At 40.2% G+C, this 27,965-nt stretch overlaps 2 protein-coding genes across 2 annotated transcripts; both read right to left on the bottom strand.

Moving 5' to 3' along the window:
- Positions 1-130: 130 nt before the first annotated feature.
- Positions 131-27,079, bottom strand: TXNDC12 (thioredoxin domain containing 12). Its single transcript, XM_078451911.1, has 7 exons — positions 26,858-27,079; positions 13,085-13,145; positions 5,862-5,914; positions 4,705-4,778; positions 3,762-3,831; positions 2,929-3,012; positions 131-987 (listed from the first exon to the last, which is right to left on the bottom strand). Exons 1-7 carry the CDS (start codon positions 26,952-26,954, stop codon positions 908-910), a joined length of 519 nt encoding a protein of 172 aa, XP_078308037.1. The 5' UTR covers positions 26,955-27,079; the 3' UTR covers positions 131-907.
- Positions 8,603-11,047, bottom strand: KTI12 (KTI12 chromatin associated homolog). Its single transcript, XM_060623206.3, has one exon. It carries the CDS (start codon positions 10,250-10,252, stop codon positions 9,188-9,190), a length of 1,065 nt encoding a protein of 354 aa, XP_060479189.2. The 5' UTR covers positions 10,253-11,047; the 3' UTR covers positions 8,603-9,187.
- Positions 27,080-27,965: the final 886 nt, after the last annotated feature.

Here is a 27,965-nt window from a genome sequence, read left to right as displayed (position 1 = left end):
TGCCCATGTGAATGTGGGAGAAGCAGGAGTGGGAAGAGTCCCAGATTAGGCCCTCAAGCCTAGTTTTCTTCCTGAAGTGATCTCCATCCCTCCCTCCATTCTCTAGTAACAAAAAGGCCATCACAACACATTTCCTTTCAAAGTTTTATTAAAGTTTAATGGAACAATTAATGTCTTTTAATTTTTTTGTTAACCTCAGTACAAAAATACAGTTGACGACTTGACAAAAATGGCTCCACATAGGGCTTGAAGGTTTCTATTTCTATAACAGTAACAGGGAAAAGCATGCTTCCAGCTGGGGCTGAGTCCAAGCACACAGCCATTCTTGCACACACATGCGTGCAAACAGGGAAGCCCAAGCAGTAGAAGAGGATGGAAGTTTCTGGGATTCAGGAAGAAGCCCAAGATTATTCCCAGGAGAAAATGAGAAGAAACAGGCTGGTCTCCTTGGTGGGGTAAAATTACTGATTTACATTTAGGTTTGTTGTTTTAAATGATAAACTATTTCTGAAGTTTTACTATTGTAGAAAAGATGCTACTTGTCTCCTTTCACCGCCAAGGTGAATAAAGCTGGAGGAAATGGAAAAAGATTCAAATACTGAAGTGTGAGGAATAAACCTCCAAATGGCTCAAGTTTTGTGTCAAAAGTGTCATCCTTTACATTCAATGACAAATAGACATCTAAGAGGGTGCGGGAAAAGGAAGTCTGCCACACTCTGCTGGATCCAAAGCACGGAGACCAGTTTCTGTTAGCAGAAGTCTTCCACAGTGACAGCGCTCCTTCCCATGTAGGCAGGAGCAAGGTTTCCTGGTTGGTTTAATTGTTCTGAGTGATTTCTCAATGTTCCCTCCCCTGCTGCTTTCCTTCCAGAACACTAACTTTGATGAAAGAAGGGATATATTCATGTTACAACTCATCTTCAAGATGTTTCTCTCTGAAGGCATCACCAGTCAGCCTTTCCTGAGCTTCCTTCATCCCCTGAACAACTGTGAAATAAAGGTGGGGGTGGGGGGGAGTATGAAGTAGGTTTTTAATATCCGACATTTGACAACTAACACAGATTTTTGTTATAGGAGAAATATGACAGGAGCACAGGATCTGGACTCGAGATCTAGTTCTGGATTTTAGGCCTGGAAAGTCATTTACCTCTTTGAATCTGTTTATAGCTTATCTATAAAATGAGCTAACACTACTTACTTCACACAGGATTATTATAAAAATTAAATAAATAATAAGAGCTTTATAATTTATGAAATACTACAAAAATATTACTAGTAGTTACTATGGCTTAGCATCCAGGATTAGGACTGAATCCCTGTCATAGACTACAGATGTTCACTTGACATGAAAGGAGTAGAAAACACCTTCCTACCATCCCCATCACATCTTTTTGATGAATGCTGCATTTATTTCATGTGCTGTGGAAGTTACAGGCATGTGTGTGCATGTGCTAGAAGGCGGAGTGGTCTTCAATGAAGTAGGTAGTCATTTCTAGTATAACCTATACATAGAAGAAGGCAGGTTCTCAAAGAAAGAGTAGACTGGAAGGAGGGCCCTACATAGATGAGACATGAAACTTCGTGTTTATCTCAGGACATCTCTCTTGTAGATTTAACTTCAAGGAGAGCAGGTGTTTTGGTACAGGCTCTCTAATACAGCGACAGGCCAGGAGCTAGATTGAGCCAGAGTCTGTAAATCTCAGAAAGCAAGCCTGTAACCTCATAAGAGCCAGGTAGAATAGTTGGTTACATCCCTTTTGCTTTCCCTAAGCCTTTAGTAAAGCCAAGTTTGAATGTTCCAGTTTCATGTCAGCTGAGCCATGGGGGATTCAGGCAAAGGTTTTGTGTCCACAGTTGGACTAATGTGTTAAAAGATGATGGCAGTGTGGAGATGGCAATGGTTAAGTTGGATGAAATCCTAAAGGGAATGTGAATCTCAAGGTTCAAGAATTGGGGACCTAAAATCTAGCTGCCCTTCCCATAAGGGAAATTTCCAGCTTTTAGTGATCTGCATTTGGGTAAGGAAGATGACATTCTCCTTACCCATGGGAAGGAGATAACTTCTCCAGATCTTGTTCCTCTCCCTATTCTAAGAAATAAGAGTTCCAAGGACTCAAAACAAAGTGATCAACAACAACAGCATGGCAATGCTGAACACATGGCAACTTAGCAAACAACCCCCTCTTATAGATGACACGGGGGAACTTTGGAAGGAAAACAGGGGCAGTACGTAGCATGAATTCCATCTCTGCCTCTAGAATGATTGTGCTCAAGGATTAGAGAACAAGAAGGCATGACTGACATGATTTCAACCTTCCTTCACCTGTTTGTGCTGATGCTGTTCTCTTTGCCTGGAACATGCTTTTTGCATTCTTCTGCTGGCTAGGTCTCACTCTTCAAGATTCAATCCAGTCACTGTGTCCTCCAGCAAGCCTTACGTACTCCATGTTGGGCTACACCTCCCACCCCTTGCTTCCATAGCTTGAAATGTCCTCATATCTGTCCACAGAGACAAATTCTTATCTTTCTAGGTCCAATTAGAGATTACGATCTATGAAACCTCTTAGACTTGATCAGCTAACAGCATTCCCCCTCCTCTGAATTCTTACAGGAAGAGTGGCATTAGTGCCGTGGGAAAAAACTTAAGTTCTGGACTGAAATCCTGGCTGTGACTTAATTGTGAGACCACAGGCAAGTGACTATCTCTGTAAGCCTCAATTCTTATTTCCTGTGGTTCAGTTAGCTCCAAACTAGATTTAAGCAGCTAGGGATAGGGCTCAGTCTCATCTTTCTCCTATATTCTATACAGATCCTAGCCAAAAGCTGGTCATGCAGGAGACACTGAGCTAACATGCTGAATCGAGTCTCCTACCATAGAGCTAGTTAAATTTAGCAGCAATTCTCCTCCTCTCTCTCAACATAACATACCTTGTTCAGCACTGACGTAGAAATACTTGTAGCTGGGGTTTCCATTCTCATTGATGATTTCAGGACGCACCTTGCCACTGGGATCTATTATAGACATAATGCCACAAGGATTGCAGTAATTGTAACGGAGAGGTGTTTCAAATGCTACATAGTATATTAGGCCTTCTAGGAAACAATACCTGCCCATCTCTGCAGCCCATTATCTCACCACTCTACCCCTTGTGTTTTATGTTGTAATCACAATGAATTCCTTGCAGCTCCCTGAAGTCAAGTCCCCCATGCCTTGACATATGCTGTTCTCTTTTCCTGGCATGTTTCTTTTCTGCTTGATGATGGGGGGATTCTGCATTTCTATTGTCTCTCCCACAGAATCCAGCAGAATGCTGAGCAAAGATTAGATGGTCATTAAATTTAGTATCTTTTATAAGTTGTTTGTGGAAAGACATTTGTTAAGTTATATGAAATTAAGTTAAGTTATAGTGGAAAGACATTCCACTGCCTCATTTGCACTATGAAGTCAAGGGTAGGAACCATGGCTTCTCTCTGTCCCTGTAGTGCCTAGCACAGGGCTTGACATGTGGCTGATACCCAAATGAATGAATGGATGCTCAGTACTCTGTCATTGCTCATAAAAACAGTTAGTTAATAAAAAAAAATTTTCCTTCCAATTTGAAGTTCTAGCATTTAGAACTCCCCTACTCTCTTGAAACTGGTTTTTGTTTGTTTTTGTTTTTAGCCATCCTACTACAATTTCACTAGATGGAGTAAGTGCCTTGACTCCTTTACCTCTCCTTCCACATCACAGATCCCCAGATTAAGGTCTTTCACCTTACCCAGAAAAAGGATTCGTGGAATATAACCCCCATCAGGGCTGAAATCTTCATCCTTGGGCTCTTCTTCATCCTATTAAGTATAAATCTTAAGTCAGATCATGCATGTCCTTTCTTTCTTCAAAACCTTTCAGTGGCTTCCCCTTTCACTCAGGGTAAAACCCCAAGTCCTTGCATTGGCCTAAGAGGCCCTACATAACCTGCCACCTGGGCACTTCTCTAACTTTATGTCCTTCTACCCCTTGTTCAGTCTTTTTCAACCATGCTAACCTCCTTGTTGTCAAGGCATTAAGCCAGGCATGCACCTCACTCAGGCCTTTGTACTTACTCTTACCCTCTGCCAGGACATGCTTTCTCCATTATCCACAAGGCTCACTCCTTTTGTTTCAAATCTTTGTCCATATGTCACCTTCTTTTCTATTTAAAATTGCAAAGTATCCCCTCCATCCCTCATTTTAAGCCATAGCATTTACCACCATCTGACATATTTTGTTTCACCTGTCCCACCATATTCAATTCCCCATATATAATTTCAATGAGGGCATAAAGGATACCTAATGAAGAAACAGGAATGTTGTACATACAAGCCCAGCACAGACAAGGTGCTCAACTGAATCACATTTTGCAGAGATCTGTGTCCTGCATGTGTTACTATACCTTTAGTTCAGCAATACAAAGATGTAAAACATGTCATAATTATAGACTAAGACTGAAGGACCTTACAATGTGGTCTTCTTAGCTAATCTCTCCTCCCCTTCCTCCCACAAGTGGAGGCTGGATGGCCTTTTACACCTGACACAAGCTTTACTATTAGAAGTGAAGAGGAAAACACATACATACAGGATGCCTGCTCTGCTAAATATGATTTTACACCATTAATGATGTTAATTCTAAAACAGCAAAGACTTAAAATCATAGCAGAAAGGAGAAACCCCCAAAGTCTTACCTCAAGATTCACCATAACGAAATTATGGGAAAGTTCTGAAATTTCTGTAGATTCTGCAAATTTGGGCTTTAAAGCTAGGAGGGAAAAAAAGAGTTTGAAATATAAGAAAACATCATTTTCATATCCAAACCCTAATTTGCAGAGTTGATTCAAATAACTGAACTCTTTTTTGTTTTAAACTCCTAAGAACCAGAAGTCAGGACACCTGAATTCTGGCTGTGTTTCTGCTACTTACTCCACACCTGGAGTGAATGACTTTATTTCTCTGAAACTTTTACTTCATTTATAAAATATAGATAATGGCATATAAATGAAAAAATTATTTCTATTTACTTTTTATAGCCACATGTCAGTAACTTCTATTGAAATAACAGAAAACACAGTAACATTACTGCGTGTGTGTGTATATATTATATATACATATATATATATATATATTTTTTTTTTTTTTTTTTTTTTTTTACACTATTTGCACTAATTTTCTACTCCTTTTCCAACTAGGATTCTGCTGAGTGTAGCATACCAAACAAAAGGAAAAACCTGACCGGGAAGTGGCAAGATGGCAAAGTAGAAAGAATAGGTGCCACAAATAACATTGGGTTCTAAATTTCATTCCCACCTCCTCCAGAAAGACTTCCCTAACCACTTCTCATGTTTCTGTACACTTCAGCTTCCTGTATTTACTGTCTATACAACTACTATAGCACTAATACTATACTCTCCCTAACCATATCTCAATTGCTTTACTCTCCAACCCCTTGCAAAGGTAACTGCAAACTTCTTGAGGGCAGGGAATCTATGTCATATATATTTCTTTGGTATTCCTTAGAGCAATCAGTACTGCTGGGAAAAGTCTGTGCCAATGTTTTTATTAATTTTTTTAAAATGTTTATTTCTGACAGAGAGAGAGAGACAGACAGACAGACAGATGAGCAAGGGAGGGGCAGAGAGAGAGGGAGACACAGAATCCGAAGCAGGCTCCAGATCTGAGCTGTCAGTACAGAGCCTGATGTGGGGCTCAAACTCACGAACCGTGAAATCATGACCTGAGCTGAAGTCAGACATTTAACTGAGCCACCCAGGTACCCCTGTGCTAATTTTTTTAATTAAATGTTAATATTTAAGAACACATTTGAGGTTTGATTATTTGTACTCACCTTTGCAAGCTCCACACCAGGACTTATGGATGATCACCATTAGGGGCAAGCCACTTGAAAAGAAAACAAAGGAATTATAATCTAGTAATTCCACTTCTTTAAGTCTATCCTAATAAAATGACCATATATAAAGACAAAGACTAATGTATAAAGACGTTCAGGTAGTATGATTTGGATTAAGAAAATTTTTAGGCAACATAAATATTCAATAATAGATTATAATAAAATTATTGGTAAGTTCTGACATTCCTATAAATTCTGCAAATTTGGGCTTTAAAGCTAGGGAGAAAAGACTGTAGAATAGAATAAACATCAAATTACAGTATTTCTAAATGTTATGGTTATATAATCATTGAAAATGTTAAAATTTTTCATTGGTACATCAAATTAAAACAGAATGGGGCGCCTGGTTGGCTCAGTCAGTAGATCATGTGACTCCTGATCTCAGGATCATGAATTTAAACCCGTTGGGTGAAGAGCTTACTTTAAAAGAAACAAAAAAACAAAAAACTAGAATATAAAATTATCATCTATAGTTTGGATTTAATTGTACAACTATGTACAGAGGAAAGACCCTAAAATGAAATGAAATATACCAAAAAAAAAAAAAAAAAAAAAAGAAATGAAATATACCAAAACATAATAGTTATCCCTAGATAATGGGATTGTGGGTTTTACTATACTTTTTCTATATTTTCCATTTTTTCTACAATTAAATGTAATCTTTATAATCAGGGAGGAAAAAACTTTTTCTTTTTTGAAATGATGAGCAACATCATCCACCTGAACCAGTCTTGGCCAAATGAAGTCCTTAAGCTCTCAAGGCTTAAATGCCAACTTGTAGGAAAGTCCTGTGTAAGCAGCCATGGCTTTCTGAATCATACAACCCCTGTAACACCACACTACATAATACAATCATTGCATTTACTATATTTACTCTATTACTTACCCATCTCCCTGCAATAGACTCGGGAGTTCCCTAAAGCAAAGAACTCAGCTCTCCCTACATGCCCTACATGTGGCACATAGAATATTATTGATATTATTGAATATATTGATAAATGCATAGCATTTACTATGTACTAGACACTATTCTAAATACATATAATTAATTGTCAAATGAATTATTCAGTACCTCATTAGAGGCCTACTACAAATCCGGGGTGGATTTGTACCTCTAATAGTCGTAAAAACCGAATAAGAAGGAAAAACTTATGTGAGAAGTGGGATCTAAGTAACCATAATAATAACCAAAATATGCTACCCATTTATTATACATTGTGCTATGTGCTTTACAGGCATTATCTCATTTAAATCCTCACAACAATCCTAATGTATATACTACTAATGTTCTCATAATAGAAATAAGAAAACTGAGACTCCCAAGAGATTAAATATTTGGCCACATAAAATCTAGGTTCTGTCACTTATGACGTAATTCATTAAGTCTGACTCTAAAACCAATGTTCTTTCTGACCATTACTGTCTACTTCAATTTAGAATCGCAATCCACAACCAATAACTAACTTGGAATCTGAGAACAGAGGTTGGAAAAGGCGTTAGAAGTTGCCTAGTCCAAATCTTCCTGTCACACAGGAATTCTAATATATATCATCTAATATAGCATATGTAACTATAATACATCCACTATATCAAATATAACAAAAGGTGGTCCAGACTGCCTAATGAGCAAGAAACCCACCACCAAGGTAGCCCAACCTTTCAATAGCTCCATGCACTTACAGAGCAGTTTGGAATGCCTTGCTCCCTCCTCCCTCTCTAGTAAACTCTTATTTATCCTTCTAGAGCAGAGATCAGCAAATCTCTGCAGACCTGATCCAGGCCACTACCTGCTTCTGTAGAGCTGTAAGATACAAGCTATTTTTTTTTTTCATTTTTAAATGGTTGAAAACAAATCTAAAAATAGTCCCCCTTGTGATATGTGAAAATTAAATACAATACACATTTTGGTGTAGTTTTGTTCAAGCGCACTTATACTGAGGTGCCTGGCTGGCTCAGCTGTAAGAGTATGCAACTCATGGTCTCAGGGTCATGAGTTGGAGCCCCGCTTGGGTGTAGAAATCACTTAAATAAACACAAACACACACACATACGTACTCATATTCAGTTGTATACTTATTGTATATGGTTGCTTTTGTGCTAAAATGTGCTACAGCTAATAAGCTACAACAGAGACCCTATGGCCCACAAAGCCTAAAACATTCACTATTTGATGCTTTGCTGACACATGTTCTACAGTAACAGCTCAAATATTAACCCCTCTACAAGCCTTCCCAAAACTACCCTCTCTCAACAGCTAATTAGTCCTTTCCTCTTCTGGGGTCCCAACCCATTCTGTCATTATCCTGTAAACACCAACATTTTTACACCATAATCATGTTTACTTATATTTCTCACCAAACTATTAATTTCTCAAGGGCAAAGCCAGTATCTAATTCATCTTTGAAAATCACAAGTGCTGATTTTTATTTAATAAAATCAGTGAAAGAATGAAAAAGCTTAAAGTGGTATTTGCCTTGAAATAAAGAATGAAGCACAACACTTATGGAAGTTGTCATCATCACTCTAGGTTAGACCAAATATCCACTCTCTCATCAAGCACTGTCAAAGTACTATTTTGGTCAAAGGCATAACAGTGATACATGTGTCTCTAAATGTTACATTAAGTAAATTACATGAAGAACATTAAGTTACACAAAGCAAAAGAGATTCCAGCAGACTTTCTTCTAAAAGATTTTATTAGATGTAAACTCTAATAGTTATGTCTTTTGCTTCCACTAGAACCAAAGCTTCCCAAGGACAGAAACCAGTGGATTTATCGGTGACCCCTGGCCCCAGGACAGACTAGCAAAAGCAGACACAGTACTTTAAAAACTGTGGTATGAAAGAAAGGCCAGTGCAGATGCAGAACTGTCTCATCTTCAGTTTCCACTCACAATTGTTTTAAAAAAAATTCATCCATCCAGTCTGCTCTCCTACAATTCAGATGGGGTAAATCCTGGGTGTGTGACACCACAGGCAGAACCCAATCTAAACAAATCCTGTCCACCTGAGCTCTGTCCCTGGAGAAATTTGCCAAGATCCTCCAAGCCAGTTCTCCATTTTCTCTAGTCTCAATTTATGCTGTAACTCAAGGCCTGTCACAACAGAGGCACTCAGAGGAAAATGTGAGTAAAATCAGTCACAACAGCTGTAGTACGACACATCAACATGCTCTGTAGACCTTCAGATTACTTTATCAAGAAACACAGAGAGCAGTGGAGGTCAGAGAAGGAGCCAGGGCTTTCCCCCCACACCTCCTCTGTTTAGTGCAGGCTCTGGCTCAGATACTGCAGAAACATGTTGGCCAGCTGAGGCAGGTTCTCATTGTTGGGATGCATTTTAGTGTAGGAAATAAACTGGCGACGGAGGCGACTCAGTTCTGCCATGGTCAAAGGCCGGGTAAACTGCAGGTGCTCCGTGGTGCCAGGAAGCTTAAGCAAGTCTCCAGGGACCGCGCGCTTCTGAGCTTCCATCAGTCCTGCCAACACCTGGCTGGTGACCTGATCCAACTGGTGCAGAAAGCTGCCGGAGGCAAGGGGCTGGGACTGTGTAGACTGATGGGGTGGGGGAGCCTGGTTCTCAAACAAGGCAGCCCGTATCTCTGCCAGGGGTAATGGCTCCTCTAAGCCCACCAAGGTGAACAGGGGCCGGTCCCAGCGGTTCCGAGAGTCGGGAGCCTCAAAGCGCAGCGTTAGGGCCTCCATAAGTTCAGGAGAGTAAAAGGTACTGACCATACGCTTTCCACATGTATCAAATTCTGAAGTCACAGGAGCTGGAAGATCTGGCACCCCGGTTTCCTCCGGCTCCAGTTCCTTAGGTACAACTGCTTGGGTTCTCCCACTTGCTACAGAGTCCACTGCTTGTGGTTCCCTGAGGACAGGGGTGCCCACCGCCAGAGGTCTCCCTCTTTCCTCAGTACGCGGCCTCCAACTCACACTGAGGTTCAGGCCTCGGTGGTCCACCGCATCAGCCACCCGAGGTCCCCCGCTTAGACCTCCCGGCCGTACGCAATATACCAGACAGAGCGGAGTGCGCGCCGCCCGCGCCAGGCAGTAGAGCTCGTAGCGGAAGCCCTTGATGTAGTTAAGCGAGTCGAGGATGACTACATCGTGGCGACTGAGGCGCCGCTCCACTGCGGCTCGCAAGGCCCCGCGCAACGCCTTCTCACGGGCCGAATCGCCATACACCGTCGCGTCCTCCGTACCCAGCACCAACGCGTCATCCACTACGTACACCGCGTGGCCCTCGGCCGCTAACGCCCCACGGAGCTCCTCCGCCCGCCGGCTCTTGCCGCTGTATGGCAACCCGCAAAACACTACGAGCGGCATCCTTACGGGACGCGGCCATGTGCAACCGGGTAGCGTCACTTCCGGGTTGCTGAACTCTCCGGCGCAAACCGGAAGGGCAAAGTGCACTTCCTGTCCCTCTCTACTCTTAAAGGACTTATTGTTGCTGTGGAAACATGAGATCTACCCCAACTAAACCCAGGGGATCTGCTCTCAGAAAAAAGATGGAAATAAGAATGACATCAGTTATTTATGTCAAATAAGCCTCAAGAGAATGTGATCTGCCAAAGACTGCCCAACCGTTTATAATAGGGCCCTAATGAGCATTAAACATTGCAAAGCAGTCAGCACCATATTTATCATACAAAGACCATTCACAAATGCTAGTTCCCCTTCTTTCCTTACACCCAGTGATTCTCAGTAACTGTTTACTCAATAACCATTTCAATCATTCAACTTCTTCATGATTGGGAATTCAGATGAACATAAAACAGTTTCCCCATAGAAGTCTGAATGGGAAAAATAAAGCACCTTACATGGATAGAATACGTTGTTGGGATATAAAAGTATAATAGAGAAAAAACAACATACCCCCCAAAGTCACTTAAGACTTTATCTAGGAACAGTCATTTGATTTAGAACTTGAAAAACTGGGGCGCCTGGGTGGCTCAGCCTGTAAAGCTGGGGACTTCAGCTCAGCTCACCATCTCCCAGTCTGAGTTCCAGCCCAGGGTGGGGCTCTGTGCTGACAGGTCAGAGCCTGGAGCCTGCTTCGGATTCTCCCTGTCTCTGCCTCTCCCCTGCTCACGTTCTGTTTCTCTCTCTCCCTCTCTCTGTCAACAATAAATAAACATTAAAAAATTAAAAAAAGAAAAAAAGAACTTGAGAAACTAACATAAATTTTTCTCCTGGGTAAGTTTGCTCGATAATATACAGGATGCCTAGTTCAATTTGAATTTCACATAAGCAACATAAAATGTTTTTAATATGTCTCAAATATTGAATGGGCCATATTTAAAATTACTTACAATTTACCCGAAATTCAAATTGAACTGGGCATCCTTGTTTTTATTTGCTAAATCTGGCAACCCTATTCTACAGAATGTGTTAAGACTCAAAGTCATTAAGCTGTAGGGTCTGTTCTAGCAAAAGCAAGCACTATACAGTTGACCCTTGAAAAACAGGGGTTTGGATTGCACAGGTACACTTATAATGCAGATTTTTTACAGTACAGTACTATAAATGTATTTTCTCTTCCTTATAACTTTCTTAATATTTTCTTTTCTCTAGCTTACTTTGTTGTTAGAATACAATATGCAATACATATAACATACAAAATATGTTAATGGACTGTTTATGTTATCAGTGAGGCTTCCAGTCAACAGTAGATTATTAGTAGTTAAGTTTTTGGGGAGTCAAAAGTTATATGCAGATTTTGACTAAGCATAAGCAGGTGGTCAGCATCCCTAAGCCCCCATCCCAGCATTGTTTAGGGTCAATTATAATTTTGTAGGTGCAGAAGTGTGACAGTTTCTGTGCAAGTATGTGTGTGTATAAAGTAGATGCACAGGGGTGCCTGGGTGGCTCAGTTGGTTAAGTGTCCAACTCTTAATTTCGGCTCAGATCATTATCTCACAGTTCATGAGTTTGAGTCCCATGTCAGGCTTTGCACTGACAGCGTGGAACCTGCTTGGTATTCTCTCTCTCCCTTTCTCTCCAACCCTCCCCTGCTCAGGCTTGCTCTTTCTCTCTCTCTCTCAAAATAAACATTAAAACATTTTTTTAATAAAGTAGATGCACATATTTTGGGTCTTTGTATCTCTCCAGTACAGTACAATAGAGAACATTCAAGTATTGGCTCTATCACTTACTAGCTGTGTAATCAATTGACAAATTATTTAATCATTCTGTGTCTCAATTCCTCTCCCATACAATAACAACAGTTCTTATTTCACAGGCTGAACCAACCTCATAGGTTATGAAGATTAAATAAATTAATGTATGTAAAGCACTTAGATCAGTGTTTAGCCTTCCCTCCCCTGCTCTGCCTTTTCTTCTCCTTTGCATCAGTTATTTGCATCAGTGCATAGACTAAACCTAACTGAAACTCGAGACTATTCAACTTGAGACTGTAAGGCAGTGTGGTTTACTGGTGGAGAGTAGGCTCTAATGCCATAGTGCCTGGGTCTGAATCTTGGCTCTACCGCTTAATAGCTATGTGATCTTGAGGAAGTTACTTAACTGCTCTGTGCCTTAGTTTTCTCATCTCTAAAATGAAGGTAACAGCATTAGCCACCTCCAAAGAATTCTTGTGAGAATTAAATGAGTTAATTCACATAATTCAGTGTCTGGTGCATACTAAGCACTTATTAAATGTTAACTAGTAGTGCTTTTTTTTTACATTTGGTTATTTTTTGAGAGAGAGAGAGAGAGAGAGAGAGAGAGCAGGGGAGGGGCAGAAAGAGAGAGGGAGAAATCCCAAGCAGGCTCCACAATGTCAGCACAGAGCCTGATGTGGGGCTCAATCCCAGGAACTGTGAGATCATGACCTGAGGTGAAACCAAGAGTCCGATGCTCAACCAACTATGCCACCCAGGCACCTCAACTAGTATTGTTGTTGTTGTTATCATCAGGCAACTCCCCAGTTTTAGCTCTGTTTTGGCATAATCCTTCACCTGAAATTAATGTTAAGCCGATGGCTGGAAAATGTTTTACCACCATAAATAACCTGCTGAATGTATTTTATTTTTACAGCAATCTCTAGGTCCAACGTGGGATTGTATTGTGACACCAAGATCAAGAGTTGCATGCTCTACCTGATGAGCCAGCCAGGCGCCCCTTCCACCATAAATAACCTAAAACCATATCTTGTACCTTGCAGCTGCTTCCTTCTTCCCATCTTCTAGTGTCCTCCAATGAATGTGATCTCCAAAACCTGGAAGGAAAGAGCCTTATAAACATTCACCCGTGAATAAAGGCAAAGACCCAAAAAAAGAAATGTGGCGTGTTCACAAGGTAGCCATAAAAAAGTTTTCCTCTGTCAAGAACATGGTGTTCAAGTCTCAGCTCTACCCCTTTCTAGGTGTATGGGACCATGAATGGTCCCATACCTCAAGCCTCAGTTTACTTTCATATATATAAAACAGAGAAAACATGACCTAATTCATAATTTTCAAGAACAGCAAATAATGGTTGGGAAATTCTTTAACATTGAGTATGCAAATAACACTATAAGCATGAATGAGAACTTTCCACAGAGTAAACACAAAATAGGTCATAATAAATCATTACCAGCTGCAGACAATACAGGAACATAGATTTAGGGTCAGAAATACAAGGGTATGGGATGCCTGGGTGGCTCAGGTCATGATCTCATGGTTTGTGGGTTCGAGTCCTGCCTCAGGCTCTGTGCTGGAGCTTCCTTTGGATTCTGTATCTCCCTCTCTCTCTGCCCCTCCCCTACTCATGCTCTCTCTCTCTCTCTCTCTCTCTCTCTCAAAAATAAACAAACGTTAAAAAAAATACAAGGGTATGTGACTCCACTTCCTATTAAATGTGTGAATTTTGTAAATGTAGTGAACTCTCCAAATCCCAATTTATTCATCTTTAAAATCAAGATAATAATATCTACCTCCAAGTGTTGGTGTAAAGATTAAATGAGATAATGTATCCAAAGCTACTCTTATTATTCCCCTCACTTCCACCAAAATCATACCTCTGTTGTGTCAAACCTTTCAGAGGCTCTCCAATTACCTAAAAAGAAAGGTCAAACTCTGGTAGCAGGGCTTACAAAGCCTTTCAAAATATGGCACCTGCCCATCTCCCCAGGCTCACTTTCCACACTTTTTCTAAAATCCTCTATACAAAACTATTTTCATTTCCTTAAACTCGGTACTGTCTCCCCTCCAGCCTTCATAATTACTGCCTCCTCTGCCTTTCCTTCCATCCTCACTTCCAATTTATTCTTCAAATACAAACCCAGAGGGCATCATTACATCTGGTAAATCTTCCCTGACTCCCAAAGCAGCCTATTCTTGCTCCATCACAGCATTTCCCAGGCTGAACTATAAATGTTTATGTGCCTGTCTCCCTCACACTAAAGGGAATTACCTTAGGGCTGAGATCATATCTGTCTTATTCTCTCCTATTTCTCCAGCATTGAGCATTATACATGGCCATAGTAAGTGCTCCATAAAATATTTTTTGAGTAAATGAATCTTATTTAGGCCATATCATGTAAATGACTTAGTTTTATTACTTGAAAAATGTTGAGTGATCACAGTAATACTGTCATTCATTGGCCCCTTTATATGTGCTCATGTTAACTACACGTTATCTCATTTAAATTTGGCCTTGGGGCGCCTGGGTGGTTCAGTGGGTTAAGCATCCGATTTTGCCTCAGGTCATGATCTCACAGTTTGTGGGTTCGAGCCCCACATTGGGCTCTGTGCTGACAGCTCAGAGCCTGGAGCCTGCTTCGGATTCTGTGTCTTCCTCTCTCTCTGCCCCTCCCCCACTCATGCTCTGTTTCTACCTCAAAAATAAATATATAAAAAAAATTTTTTTTAATTTGTCCTTAACAATAACCCTGTCTATATTTCCCTAAACTTCTGTTTTCTCATCAGGAAAATAGGTAAAATAATAGCTGTATCTCATAAGATTGCTACTGGATATTACATAAGAAATAAGAATATATAGCACCTTAGCACACTGCTTAGCATTTATAAATGATCAGTAAATAGCAGCTTTTGTTATGCTTTTCATTTGAGACTTCTAAGGCTCTGAGAGGTTACATAACCTGTACCAGGTCACACAGCTGGTAAATGGCCAAGCTGGGATTTAAACTTCAATTCTATGACTTTTCAGTTACGATACTATCTTGCAGACCTTCCTTTCCCAGAAGAAATTCAAATTTCCATCAGTGTTGCCACAGGGAAATAAACAGCTCATCTAGATTAGTGCACAGAGGCAGTATCCCAACTAATCATCATCATTTTTCATTTCCAACAGTGTGGGTTGCTAGCCAAGAGAAATATGTCACTTGCCTAGGGCCCAAAGTCTAATCTTGAAGAGTTAATGATTAAGTGAGAGTAAAACTGGGAGAATTGGAAGGTGCCTAATGTGATTGATCACCATCATTCTACCTGTCAATACCTAAATTCAGGCAACTTAATCCTACCTTGGCGGGATTGCCCAAGTAGACAGTTTGGGGCAGTATCCACCTACAAAATAATAAAATCCCAGATAAAACAGACTTTCAAAATGTACTTACTGGGCTAAAGTAAGCTAAAACCAGATAGTGAGCAACAAATAAAAGGGAAAGCTGACCTGAAAGCAAATGTCTATTACGATAGAGCAAAATGGAGATAAATCTGAGATTCCATATTTAAACAATTAAAAAAAAGATTGAAATGATAATACCCGTAGTTTTCCAGATAAGTCAAATTTCAAACCTTTCTAGAGGAAAGTACTCCCCACTTTAGGCCTCCAGAATAGCCAAAGATGAACAGTTCACAATCATAGATTCCCCCAAACACATAAGAAAACAGGCCACCACAAGTAGGAATCAGCAGAGGCAACAAATAGATTTAGATCCCCTACGGACTTCAGATATTAGAATTATCAGCCATAGGACACAAAGATAACTACGTGTGAACATTTAAAGAAATAACACATGGAGGGTGCCTGGGTGGCTCAGTTGGTTAAACGCCCGAGTTGATTTTGGGTCAGGTCATGACCTCATGGTTTGTGCACTGTCAGTGCAGAGCCTGCTTGGGATTCTCTCTTTCCCTCTCTCTCTGCTCCTCCCCCACTGGCTCACTCTTTCTCTCTCAAAATAAACATTTTTTTAAATTAAAAAAACATAAAGAAGTAACACATGGGATCACAAAAATGCATGCAACACATGAAATAAATAGGCAAATCTATAAAGGCACCTGGACTTCTAGAAATTAAATATTATAGGGGCAGCTGGGTGGCTCAGTTGGTAGAGCATTCGATCCTTGGTGTCGGGGTTGTGAGTTCAAGCCCTACCTTGGGCATAGAGCCTACTTAAAAAAAATAATGGTTGAAATATAATATCAATGGATATTCAGTGATAAAAAGAAATGAGCTAGTAAGCCACAAAAAGACATGGAGGAACCTTAAATGCATATTGCTAAGTGAATGACGCCAATCTGAAAATGCTACATAATATATGATTCCAACTACATAACATTCTGGAAGAGGCAAAACTATGGAGATTATAAAAAGATCAGTGGTTGCCAGGGGTTCACGGGGGACAGAGGGATGAGTAGGTGGAACATAGAATTTTTATAGCAGTGAAACTATTCTGTACGATTTTGTAATGGCAGATATATGTTGTTATGAGTTAAATTGTGTCTACCCCACCAAATTGGTATGTTGAAGTCCTAAACCACAATACCTGAGAATAGGACTGTATTTGGACAGAGTCTTTAAAGAGGTTAATTAAATTAAAATGAGGTCACTAGTGTAGGTCCTAATCCATTATAACTGGTGTCCTTCTAAAAAGAGATTAAGACAGACACATATAAAAAAAAGGAAGACCATGTGAAGACACAGAAAGACAGCCATCTATAAGAAGAAACCAATCCTGCCAACCACTTGCTGTTGAACTTGTAGCTTCCAGATTTGTAAGAAAATAAATTTTTGTTAATTTATTAATTAATTATTAATTTGTTTCTACAAGTCTGTAGAATTTGTTATGGCACCTCTAGCAAATTAAGATATATGTCATTATACACTTGTCAAAACCCAGAGACTATATAGCACAAATGTAAACCATGGACTTTAGTCAATAATAATGTATTAATACTGGCTGATCAATCGTAACAAATGAACAACACCAATGCAAGATGTTAATTATAGGGAAAACCCGGAGAGGGGGAAAGTGGAGGGGTGACAGCTGACATGGAACTCTATTTTCCACTCAAGTTTTCTACAGACCTTACACTGCTCAAAAAAATAAATTCTAGTAATTAAAAAAAATACAATGAGGGGCACCTGGGTGGCTCAGTTGGTCAAGCATCCGACTTTGGCTCAGGTCATGATCTCGTGATTTGTGAGTTCAAGCCCCGTGTCAGGCTCTGTGCTGACAGCTCAGAGCTTGGAGACATTTTGAAGGGGCACCTGGCTGGCTCAGTCAGAAGAGTGAGTGACTCTTGATCTCAGGATTGTGAGTTTGAGCCCCATGTTGGGTGTAGAGATTACTAAAAAAATAAGTAAGTAAACTTTGTATTTTTTAATAAATAAATGTTAAATGTTTTTTAATTAAAAAATTAAAAAATTCAATGAATAGGTTAAAACAGCAAATTAGAGACCAGTGGAGAGATAAATCAGAAGTTATCCAGAATGCAGCACAGAGAGATAAGGGGATAGAAAATGTGAAGAAGAGGCCAATAAATATTGAGAAGATTAATAAAGCTAGCATAAAAAGAATTGGAGTTTCAGAATGAAAAGATGAGAGAAAAGGATATATTTGAAAAGACAATATCACTGGGATAGGGCACTGGGTGACTGGGGAACAAAAATGGGAGGAAAAAATACCTTTTGAAATATCAAACCATGTTAATGTATTACTACTTAAAATACATTTGCATCTTTTAAAAAGAAAAAGAAAGAAAGAATGGCTGAGAATTTTCAAGAACTTAGAGAAAACTTGAATTTGCAGGTACACAAAGCACAATCTATAGCAACTGAGACAAATTACAAAATCAAAATACACACACTTACACCGTAGTGAAACTGCAGAGCAGCAAAAATATTAAGATGTTTAAAGTATTTCAGAGACAAATGACATATTTCCCACAAAATATCAATAATTAGACTGACAGGAGCAAACTAGAAATCAGAAGAAAGCAGAATACCATCTTCAAAATACTGAAAAGAAAATATCTCTAAATTTAGAATTACGTGCCTAGCAAAACTATCTTTCAAGAACAAGGGCAAGACAGACATCTTCTGAAAAACTAAGAAACTTTTCCACCATCACGTATTCACAACTCATTATTATTTCAATGAATAAATATTTACTATGTAGTATTACATAGTGGTTAAGACCATGAACTCTGGACCTAGACTCCCTAGGTTGGAATCCTAGTTGCAGCTTACTAGCTGTGTGACTTAGGGCAAGTTTCTTACCCTCAGTTTCTTCACCTGTGGATAACCAAGGATTACAACAGTACTTACCTGTTAGGGTTGCTGTGAGGATTGAAAAAATGAATACGTTAAAGAACTCTGAACAGTGTCTGGGACTGGAGAATTGCTACAAGTATCTGCTATTAATATAATATGCAAAGCACTGTTCTAAGTACTTTATGAATATTGATCCTCATAATAACCCTAGAGGTAGGTACTCTTATTAATCCCATTTTACAGATGAGAAAACTGAGGCACAAAGTCTAAATAACTCCCAAGTTTATATCACTAGTGAGTATCAGAGCTGGGATCTGAACCTAGGCAATCAAGGTCCAGACTCCCTGCTTTTAATCACTACACAGTGGTGTCCCTAAAACTAGAGGGAGGTAAGAACAAAGAGGGAACGAAGAGGAGGGAACAGACAATGCAGGGCCTGTTAGGCCACTGTAAAGACTCTAGCTTTTACTAAGCTCTTGGGTTTTGATCAGAGTAGTAACACAATGTGGTTTATGTTTTCACAGGATTGCTTTGGCTTCTATGCTGAAAACAAACTATAGGGGGTGTTATGAGTTGAACTGTATCCCTTAAAAAAAGATATGTTGGAGTCCTAACCCCCAGACTTGTGACCTTATTTGGAAATAGGGTCTTTACAGAGGTAATCAAGTTAAAATGAGGTCGTCGAGGTGGGCCCTAACCCAATATGACTGGTCTCTATCTAAAAAGGGAAATGTGGACACAGATATGCACACAGGGAGAGCATAGCCATCTACAGATCCACCCCTCACTGTTCAGAAGGAACCAATCCTGCCGATTGCAAACTTCCAGCCTCCAGAACTGTGAGACAATAAATTTCTGTTGTTTAAGCCACTCAGTTTGTGGTACTTTGTTACTGTAGCCCTAGTAAACTAATATAGGGGGAAAAAGGAAAAGCAAATGAGACTAGTAAAGTGGCTATTGCAATAATCCAGGCAAACAATGATGATGGTTTGGACTAGCAGAGATGATAGAGGGTATAAGATACTACCGGATTCTGGATATATTTTGAAGGCAAAGTCAAAAGGATTTTGCCATGCATATGGGGTGAGAGAAGTTGAGGACAACTCTTAAGGTTTTTGGCCTGGGCGACTGGAAAAATGGAGTTGCCATTAACAGAACTGGGGAAGGAGCAATTAGAGTGAGTTTTGGAAAGAAACATTAAGAGATTTGATTTGGGTGTGTTCACTTTGAGATGCTTACTAGACATCTAAGTATAGATGCTGAATAAGCAACTAAATGTCTAAGGGTGAAATTCAAGGGACAGGTATCAGAATGTGGATGTTATTAAAGTCATGAGACTGAATAAGATCACCAAGGGAGTGAGTATAGATGAAGAGGGAGTCCAAGAGCCTTGGAGGACTCCTAGGTCAGGGGAGATAAAGAAGAACAACACAAGGACAAGAGAAGGAACTGCCAAGTGAGATTGGCAGAAAACTAGCAGTGCATGGAGTCCTGGAATCCAAGTGTTTCCACGATGTTTCAAGAAGGAAGGATGATCAACTGACTCCAATGTTCCTGTTAAATCAGAAATGACCTCAGCATTTAGCAACTGGAGAGCAATGCTGACCTTGATAAGATCAGTTTCAATTAGACGAGTGGGATGAAAGCATGATTAGAGCAAGATCAAGATAGCCCAGGGGAAGAATCAGAGGAGTACTTACAACTCTTCCACAGAATTTTCCCATATGGGGGGTAATTGTTAGGGGGAGCAGTGAGTTGAGGAAGGGTTTTTATTCAATATGGAGGAAAGTACAGAGATGTTGAAAGCTGATAGAAATGACGTAATAAAGGAGGACAATTGCTGATACAGGACAAGAAAGAGGAGTCAAAAATATCTAGAGGAGGTGAAAGGAGAAAGGAGTTAGTACTCCAATAGAGGGATCAGCTTTTGCTAGGAGCACAGATAGTTTATCCAGTAGACAGGGGAGGAAGAATATATGGACACTGGTGCTAGAAGGTGGGTAGACATAGTGGTAACAATTTTTGAAAGGCCTCTTCCAATTGCTTCTATCTTCTGTTAAAGAGGAAACATGGTCACCAGCTGAGAGCAAAGATTGTGGAGAAAGTATTGGAGATTTGAAGAGACAAAGGGAAATTAAAATAGTCCCCTAGGAGGGAAGAACCAGAGAAACTAAAGGAATAAGTGAAGGTCACATTTCAGGAAGAAAATGATTCCAGAAGAAAGTCTAGATACAAGGAATAGTGAACAAATTGGGAAACATGTGGATAAATCTAAATATTATCTGTGCAAAGAATGTTAGTGTTCAATTGGTAGAGTTAAAAAAAAAAAGCACCGAACAACTGCTTATAAGTAAAGAGGAAGTGACTGAAGTTGAAATGTTCTAAGACCCCTTTCCATTGGACGGTTAAGATATTAATATTAGATTTTGTAAGTATGTAAGTAAAATTTCAAAAGTAATCACCAAAAGAAAAGAACTAGACGGTCAACTTCTACACTAATAAAGGAGACAAAACAAAATGAGAATAAGAAAATACTAAATTCCTAAAGTAAACAAGGAGAAAAAACAGTAGCAATGCAAACCAGATGACACAAATAAGACCAGCTCTGGCAATAATCACCACAAATATAAGTGGACTAAACTTGCCAGTTAAAGTTAAAAAATAGAAATTGTCAGATTTCACTTAAAAAAAAAAACACAAAACCTACCTCTATAACGTTTAAAAGAGCACCTAAAACAGACAGACTTGAAAAAGTCTAAAGTTAGTTGATTGAAAAGTATGTGTCGGGCAAATGTCACCCAAAAGAAAGTCAAAAAAGCTAGATTAATATCAGGTAAAATTCAATTTCTCCATAAACTGGGGCTACTAAGAAGCTAGCTAACACAGCTAAAGGTCATAGGAGGTTCTGGCTAAGAATAGAGACCCTGTGGCAGCACCATTCAATAGAACTTCCTGCAATGATGGAAATGTTCTAGATCTGCACTATTTAATATGGTAGCCACTAGCCACAAGTGGCTACTGAATACCTGAAATGTGGCTAATGCAACTGAAAAGATGAATTTTTTATTTTGATTAGTTTAAATTTAAGGGTGACATGTGACTAGTACCACTGTATTGGGACAGCACAAACTTAAGAGATTAGTCCAATCCTTTCATACTAGGAAGGCCTAGAAAAAGGAAGAGGCTACCCAAAACCACAAAATCACAACCAGAATTTAGGTCTCCTGATTCCTAATTAACATGCTTTTCCAGTATCCCAACATGTGCCAACCTGCCTTACTGCATCATCCCTAAGAGTCAGTCTAGAGGTATTATTTGAAACAATTCACTACATGTACAAAATTGCTTTGAAAATTTGTATTAAAAAGTACATTGGAGGGCCTCGTGGGTGGCTCAGTTGGTTAAGCATCCAACTTTGGCTCAGGTTATGGTCTCGCGGCTCGGGGGTTCAAGCCCCACATCAGGCTCTCTGCTCTCAGTACGGAGCCTGCTTCGGATCCTCTGTCCCCCTCTCTCTCTACCCCTCTCCTGCTCACACACGCACACTCTCCCTCTCTCAAAAATAAATACACTTAAAAAAAAAAAGTACATTGGAGGGGCACCTGGCTGGCTCAGCCGGTAGAGCATGCACCTCTTAATTGTGGGTTCTAAGTTCAAGCCCCAAGTTGGGTATAGAGAGGACTTAAAAATAAAATTGTTAAAAAATAAAAATAAAAAGTATACTGGAATTTTTCATAAGAGTCATAATCACCACCATCATTTTCTGAATGCTTACTTTGTGATGATCACAATAATAACAACGATAGCAACAATATTAATAATGACTAATACTCACATGGCATTCATTGTATGTCAGGTCCTGTTTTCCATACTTTTATACATATTAACTTATCTTCACAATAAACTTACAAGGTAGAAACTCTAATTATCCCCATTTTACAGATATGGAAGCTGAAGTCAAACACCTTGCCCAAGGTTGCACTGCCAGTAAATGACAGAACTGGGATTAGAACTTAGGTGGCCAACTTCTAGAGTCTGTATTTTAACCGCACACTATACTGCCTTTCCAGCAAAGAGTAAATGAACAAATTAATGAAAGAACACAGTCTCAGCAAAGGAGAATGAAAACACTGACTTCAGATCTGGAAAACCAGGTCCTTTTGTTTCACTTCAAATATAACTTGAAAGGGTACAGTGTTAACTTTGTTATTAAAATCACCTACTCCCCTAACACCACCCACACTTATACACCCATGCCAACGTGGAACATTTGAAAACAGTCCAATTTCCTGAAGTGTCACATGCACAGCCACCTAATTTATGCCACTATCTGCAAAGTGAGCTGAAGGCTCCCACATCAGTAGCCCTTTCCCTAAAACATTAATTTTTAAAGTGGGGGTGGGGAGGACCATTTCTGAACACAGCATTTACAGCAGAATTCCAACCCCTTCATCCTGAAACTGTTTTCATGAATGTATGTGAAAGACATCAGGAAAGTATTATCCACCCACTCCTGCTATTGAAACAAAAGGTCAAGTGTCAGAGCTGGCAGCCAAGCCTCTAAAACAAGCAACACTGTACCTGAGAGATAGAATAACACAGTAGCTAAGCAAAGTCTAACTACAGTAGAGCAGAATTGGACTGGAATCCCACTTCCACCCTCTTGGCATTTTCACAAACGCAAAATATGGCTAAGAAAAATATCTATCCCATAGGATTCTTGTGAATGTGCGTAGGACACTGACACTTCATGTGTCAGTGCCAAATTTTTATTCCAGAGACTTAACAAAGTCATCTATCTCTGTTTCAGGCAGTGACAGCATCTGAACCACCCCCATTGACAACTTTCTTATTTCTCCTGTGAAGTCTTCAAAGGAGTTTCTGCACTCAGAGACAGGAATGTTATACTGGTTAAGAGGACGGGCTCTAGGATTTCTAAACCAGACAGTCCATATACCAGCTGTGTGACTCCCTTGCCCCATTTTAGATTCTTCATCTGTGAAATGAGGATGATAAGAAAAAATATTATCCATCTCAGAGGATTATTGTGAGTATTAAACTAGTTAATACATGAAAAATGCACAGAACAGTGCCTGGAATATAGTAAATGTACAGAAAATGTTAGTCATTACAATTCTCCCCATAGATGATATATTCCAAATTTTTAGGACACAGAGAACAACAAAATTATAGTTGACCCCTGAACAACACGGGTTTGAACTGCACACATCTACTTATACATGGATTTTTTTACAGTACAGTACTATAAATATATTTCTCTTCCTTGTGATTTTCTTAACATTTCTTTTCTCTAGCTTACTTTATTATATAAAAACAGTATATAATATATAGAACATAATAATGTGTTAATCAAATATTTATGTTATTGGTAAGGCTACTGATCATCAGTAAAGTTTTGGAGGCGTCAAAAAAGTTATATGCTGATTTTTCAACTGTGGGATGTGCAGGGGTCAGCATACCTAACCCCTGTGCTGCTCAAGAGTCAACTGTATTTGTTAATACCATACTGTTAATACCAACTGTATTTGTTAATACCACTCCAATACCATACTGTTAGAGCTGAAATGACTCTTAGGAATCATTTCTAGTTCAACACTCTCATTCAATTAATAGTGCCCTGGTAAGACTACATGGTCTGACCAGCATTAAAACCCAGGTTTCCTGGGGCACCTGGGTGGCTCAGCCGGTTAAGCGTCTGACTTCAGGTCATGACTCGGGGTTTGTGAGTTCAAGCTCCGTGTGGAGCTCTGTGCTGACAACTCGGAGCCTGGAGCCTGCTTCAGATTCTGTCTCCCTCTCTCTCTGCCCCTCTGCCACTCATGTTGTCTCTCTTTCTCTCTCTCAAAAATAAACATTAAAAAAAAATTTTAAAACAACAAAACAAAACAAAAACACCAGGTCTCCTGATTCCTATCCAGTGCTCACACTTCTGTATTTCCTATTTTTAATGAAAATAGTAGGGTTGTTCAGTCTTTTCTCTCTGCAAACCAATAGGCCATCTTCTGGAAAGAGCCAGAGCTCTGAAAACATTTGGGAAGAAATCATACTCATCAAAATTTTCAGGAAATACTGCTTCAGGTAGCACATGTTGGGGGAGGTAGGGTAGGTAGGCTATAATTTTTTCCCAAGAATCCATACCCAAGAGATACAAAAAACAAAAATTTGAAACATTATTAATTCCTTTCAGGAACAATTAAATATTCTTCCTTGGGAGGGCATAATAATAAATATTAACTAAATCCTTTCTAAGTTTATAACACAATATTACGTGCCTTTTTTTTTTTTTTTTTTTTTTTAATCCTCAGAGCACAGCCCCCCTGCCTCAAGTTGCCTTCTTACATACTGCTACAGTTACTGGTATTTTCCTTGCTCACCGTACATATCACAGCTTATGCAATTGCTTGCTTACTTGCTTTGACAGTCCTCAGACTATAAGCAGAAAAAAGACAGGGATCTCAATGATCAGATATACCATTCATTTCTTCTTTCAACAGATATTCCTGAGCATGAATGAGACAGAAATGGTCCTGGCTTACTGGGGCAGACTATACTTGTAGCAATATCTCATTCCACATGCTTTTCTTACAAAGTGTCCTCAACATTCTTTCCATGCAGGTCCTTCCCCTTGAACACGCCCTTACAGACTACAATGGAAGTGATGCTATGTGACTTATAAGGCTAGATGATAAAAATGCAATGCATTTCCACCTTGGTCTCTTGGGACGGACCCTCTTAAGAGTCTGGCTGTCATACTGAGGAACCCCACACCTGGCCCATGAAGAAAGACCACATGGAAAAGTAACCAGACATGGAACCAAGGGACACACCTTCCCTACGGTGCCTTGTTTGAAATCCTGACTCACAGAATTATGAGCATAATAAAATGATTTCCTTACACTATTAAATTTTGGGGTGGTTTATTATGCAGCAATGGCAACTGGAACAACCATTAATAAATATATGGCTTAATATCTAATAAGGAGTAAAGATACTGAACACATGACTCTAAAGTATTGCCTACACCTAACAGTAACTGGAACAGAGTAAATTATTTGTTGAGTGTCCAAGGTAGTTATTATTATGCCCATTTTGTAGATGAGGAACTGAGCTTTGAAAGGTGAAGCAACTTGCCCTAAGCCTCTCAGCTGGCCAATAGCAGAATAAATTAAAATTCAGATCTACACCCACACTCATAACACTGTACTCTGTCTCCCTTGGTACTTACATTTTTGTGCTAAATATACAGTAATCTGTTTCAAAATGAGATTGTCAGTACTGAAAATATTCTGGCCCAGAATTCACCATGCAGTTTCATCACTGAGATGGAAATCCACATATCACCTTCTCACAGAAGTCTTCTTTGACCTTCCTAGCTCAAGTAATGCCAGCTCCCTCACCCTCCCCAGCCATTCTTTCTACTCCATCACAATTTCATTTTCTTCACAATACTTATCCCTAGCTGAAATTCTCTTGCTTCTTACATTTGTTCTTGTTCACGTGTCTACTCTCTGTATCTCTGACTTGAATATGAACTCTGTGAGCAGGACCCTTATCTGTCCTGTCTATTCCAAGATCCCCAGTGCCTAGTACAGTGCCTGGAATATGGTAGGTGATCAAAAATTAATTATATACTGAAGGAGTGACCACCCAACCTCACCACCTACCAATAAATATGTAAACTGGAAGGATAAAGCAAAGTTTAAAACATCAGGACTGCATCAGAATCACTCCATCCAGTAAGGTTGGTACAAAAAAAGGAGAGGAGAATCCATGCTACCACTCTTCTACTTAGAAAAAGCATAAACCCTGAATTCCAAAGGAGATGTAGGTAAGGGGATGGGGTGGGGGTGGAGGTCACACCGATCTCCCATTCATAACCACTGTCCCCTCAACTCCTCAAAAAAAATGTTTCTTCAGACACATTGACTGAAGCACACCAAGGACAACTGTTGGTGACCCTCTAACACCAGACCTTCTATCCTTCACCTGGCCTTTCCTTATATACCAGTTCTGGGATGCAGGTGCTATTCTCCCCAAGGTCCGGAAGAAGCAGTAACCTAACTCCTCAGGGAGAAGGTGAGTAGGGGGATCTTCAGAGCCAGGGAAATGGTCTCTGCATGTGCAGGTCTCCAAAGACCATATTTCTCCCAAAAGGAAAAATGATTGTTCCTGAGGACCTACCAAGTGCTAGGCACCTATGCTGGCTCTTAAACCTGCTTTAGGGTCGTTCCTTATCTCCAACCCAAGAATTTAGGGAGGCCTCAAGCACAACTTCCTTCTCACCATTTCCCAGACCCGCTACTCCTTATCCCCTAGAAATCCTCAAAATCCAGGAGCGGTTAGAGAGGATAAAAAGAAACCTGGCGTGGCCTAAGAGACAGAACGGGAGGGGGATCGTGTTAGCATAAGAAGAGGATTATACTGGGCTGGGCCCCAGTATGAGTAAAGATTAATATAAGAAGGCAGTCTGACCCTTTCCAAGCCCAATATGTCCATCAGAAGAGGTGATCAGAAGCAGGAAACTGAAGCTCAGCAAACAAGTGGCCCCGAGATGAGACCGAAGCTCCATGGTGGTAGGTGCGCGAAGCCACCGGGCTGAGCAGACGGAGCAGGACCAGAGTCCTAGCAGAAGGTCCGTGCCGTTCCCCAAGTGCGGCTCAGCCCAACCCCTCGCGTTCCCAGATTTTTTTTTTTCCTAACCGTGAAGGAAGTGATGTTAGACGGATGTGGGTGGTGCCTCCGGGGTCTGGTTTGAGATGGAGTAAGTTTAAAGGTGCAGATCACGTAGAAGGGTGCGGGAATTGCTCTCCTGCGCGACCTGCTTCCCCTCGATTCTGGATATTCAGTCCGAAGACTGAGAGGGAGAAGGTGGGCCGAGATAGTGGGGGTGGGGAGAGGGCTCAAGAGAACCGTTGCTGGTTGCCTCAGCCTGCAAGCTAGCCCCTCCCCCCAAGAACCGCTGCACTTAATATTCACAACGCGAATTATTGATCGGTGAAGTCAGCTGCTCCCTACAGTGGGCGCGTTGCCCATTGGCCTCCCCTTTCCTCCTCCGCAAAACAAAACAAAACAAAACAAAAAAACCCCCAAAAACCTAGACTACGCGATTTCATTCTTAGGTTCCTGCTCTGGTCACGAGGAGACCTGGCAAACCTGTTCTGCAGTGTATTGTCTCGTGCCTTGCAAGAATGCCCCTTCCTGCTGGAGAAGCAGCGCTGGACCTTATTTTTCCTTGCAGCCGCAATTCGTCCACTCTGGGATGATGCAACCAACCGATGCAAGCTCCCAGAAAACCAAATTTCGAATCCCTTATTGCAAAACTGACCCAGATCTTCAGGGAACGAGGACAAAAGTCACTGCAGACATTTAAAGCGTAAAACTTCTTCTGGTTAAATCTACTTGACTTGTTTTTAAACTTTGTGGGTTGAGTATTTCTCCTCAAGTTTTCCTCTGATTTACATAACAAACGGTAAAATTTCCCGTCTCTCCTCCCAGTAGAAGCTAGTTGAATCAATACACTAGTGAGTCCGCACTAGTTGACTCCGACAGTGCGTACTTAATGAGTAGTGAAAGACATGAG

Source organism: Panthera onca, chromosome C1 (assembly GCF_046562875.1).
Source record: "Panthera onca isolate mPanOnc1 chromosome C1, mPanOnc1 haplotype 2, whole genome shotgun sequence".
Classification (NCBI taxonomy): Eukaryota; Metazoa; Chordata; class Mammalia; order Carnivora; family Felidae; genus Panthera; species Panthera onca.
This window is presented reverse-complemented; position numbering and strand designations above follow the sequence as displayed.

Excerpts from the sequence above, each read along its gene's own strand:
- KTI12 (XM_060623206.3), bottom strand. The coding sequence starts at position 10,252 with ATGCCGCTCGTAGTGTTTTGCGGGTTGCCATACAGCGGCAAGAGCCGG.
- TXNDC12 (XM_078451911.1), bottom strand. The coding sequence starts at position 26,954 with ATGGAGCTTCGGTCTCATCTCGGGGCCACTTGTTTGCTGAGCTTCAGT. Across the intron at positions 5,915-13,084 it reads AAGAAGGAAGCAGCTGCAAG|TGGCTTGCCCCTAATGGTGA; the intron begins GTACAAGATATG and ends TTTCTTTTCAAG. Across the intron at positions 3,832-4,704 it reads TCGTTATGGTGAATCTTGAG|GATGAAGAAGAGCCCAAGGA; the intron begins GTAAGACTTTGG and ends TATACTTAATAG.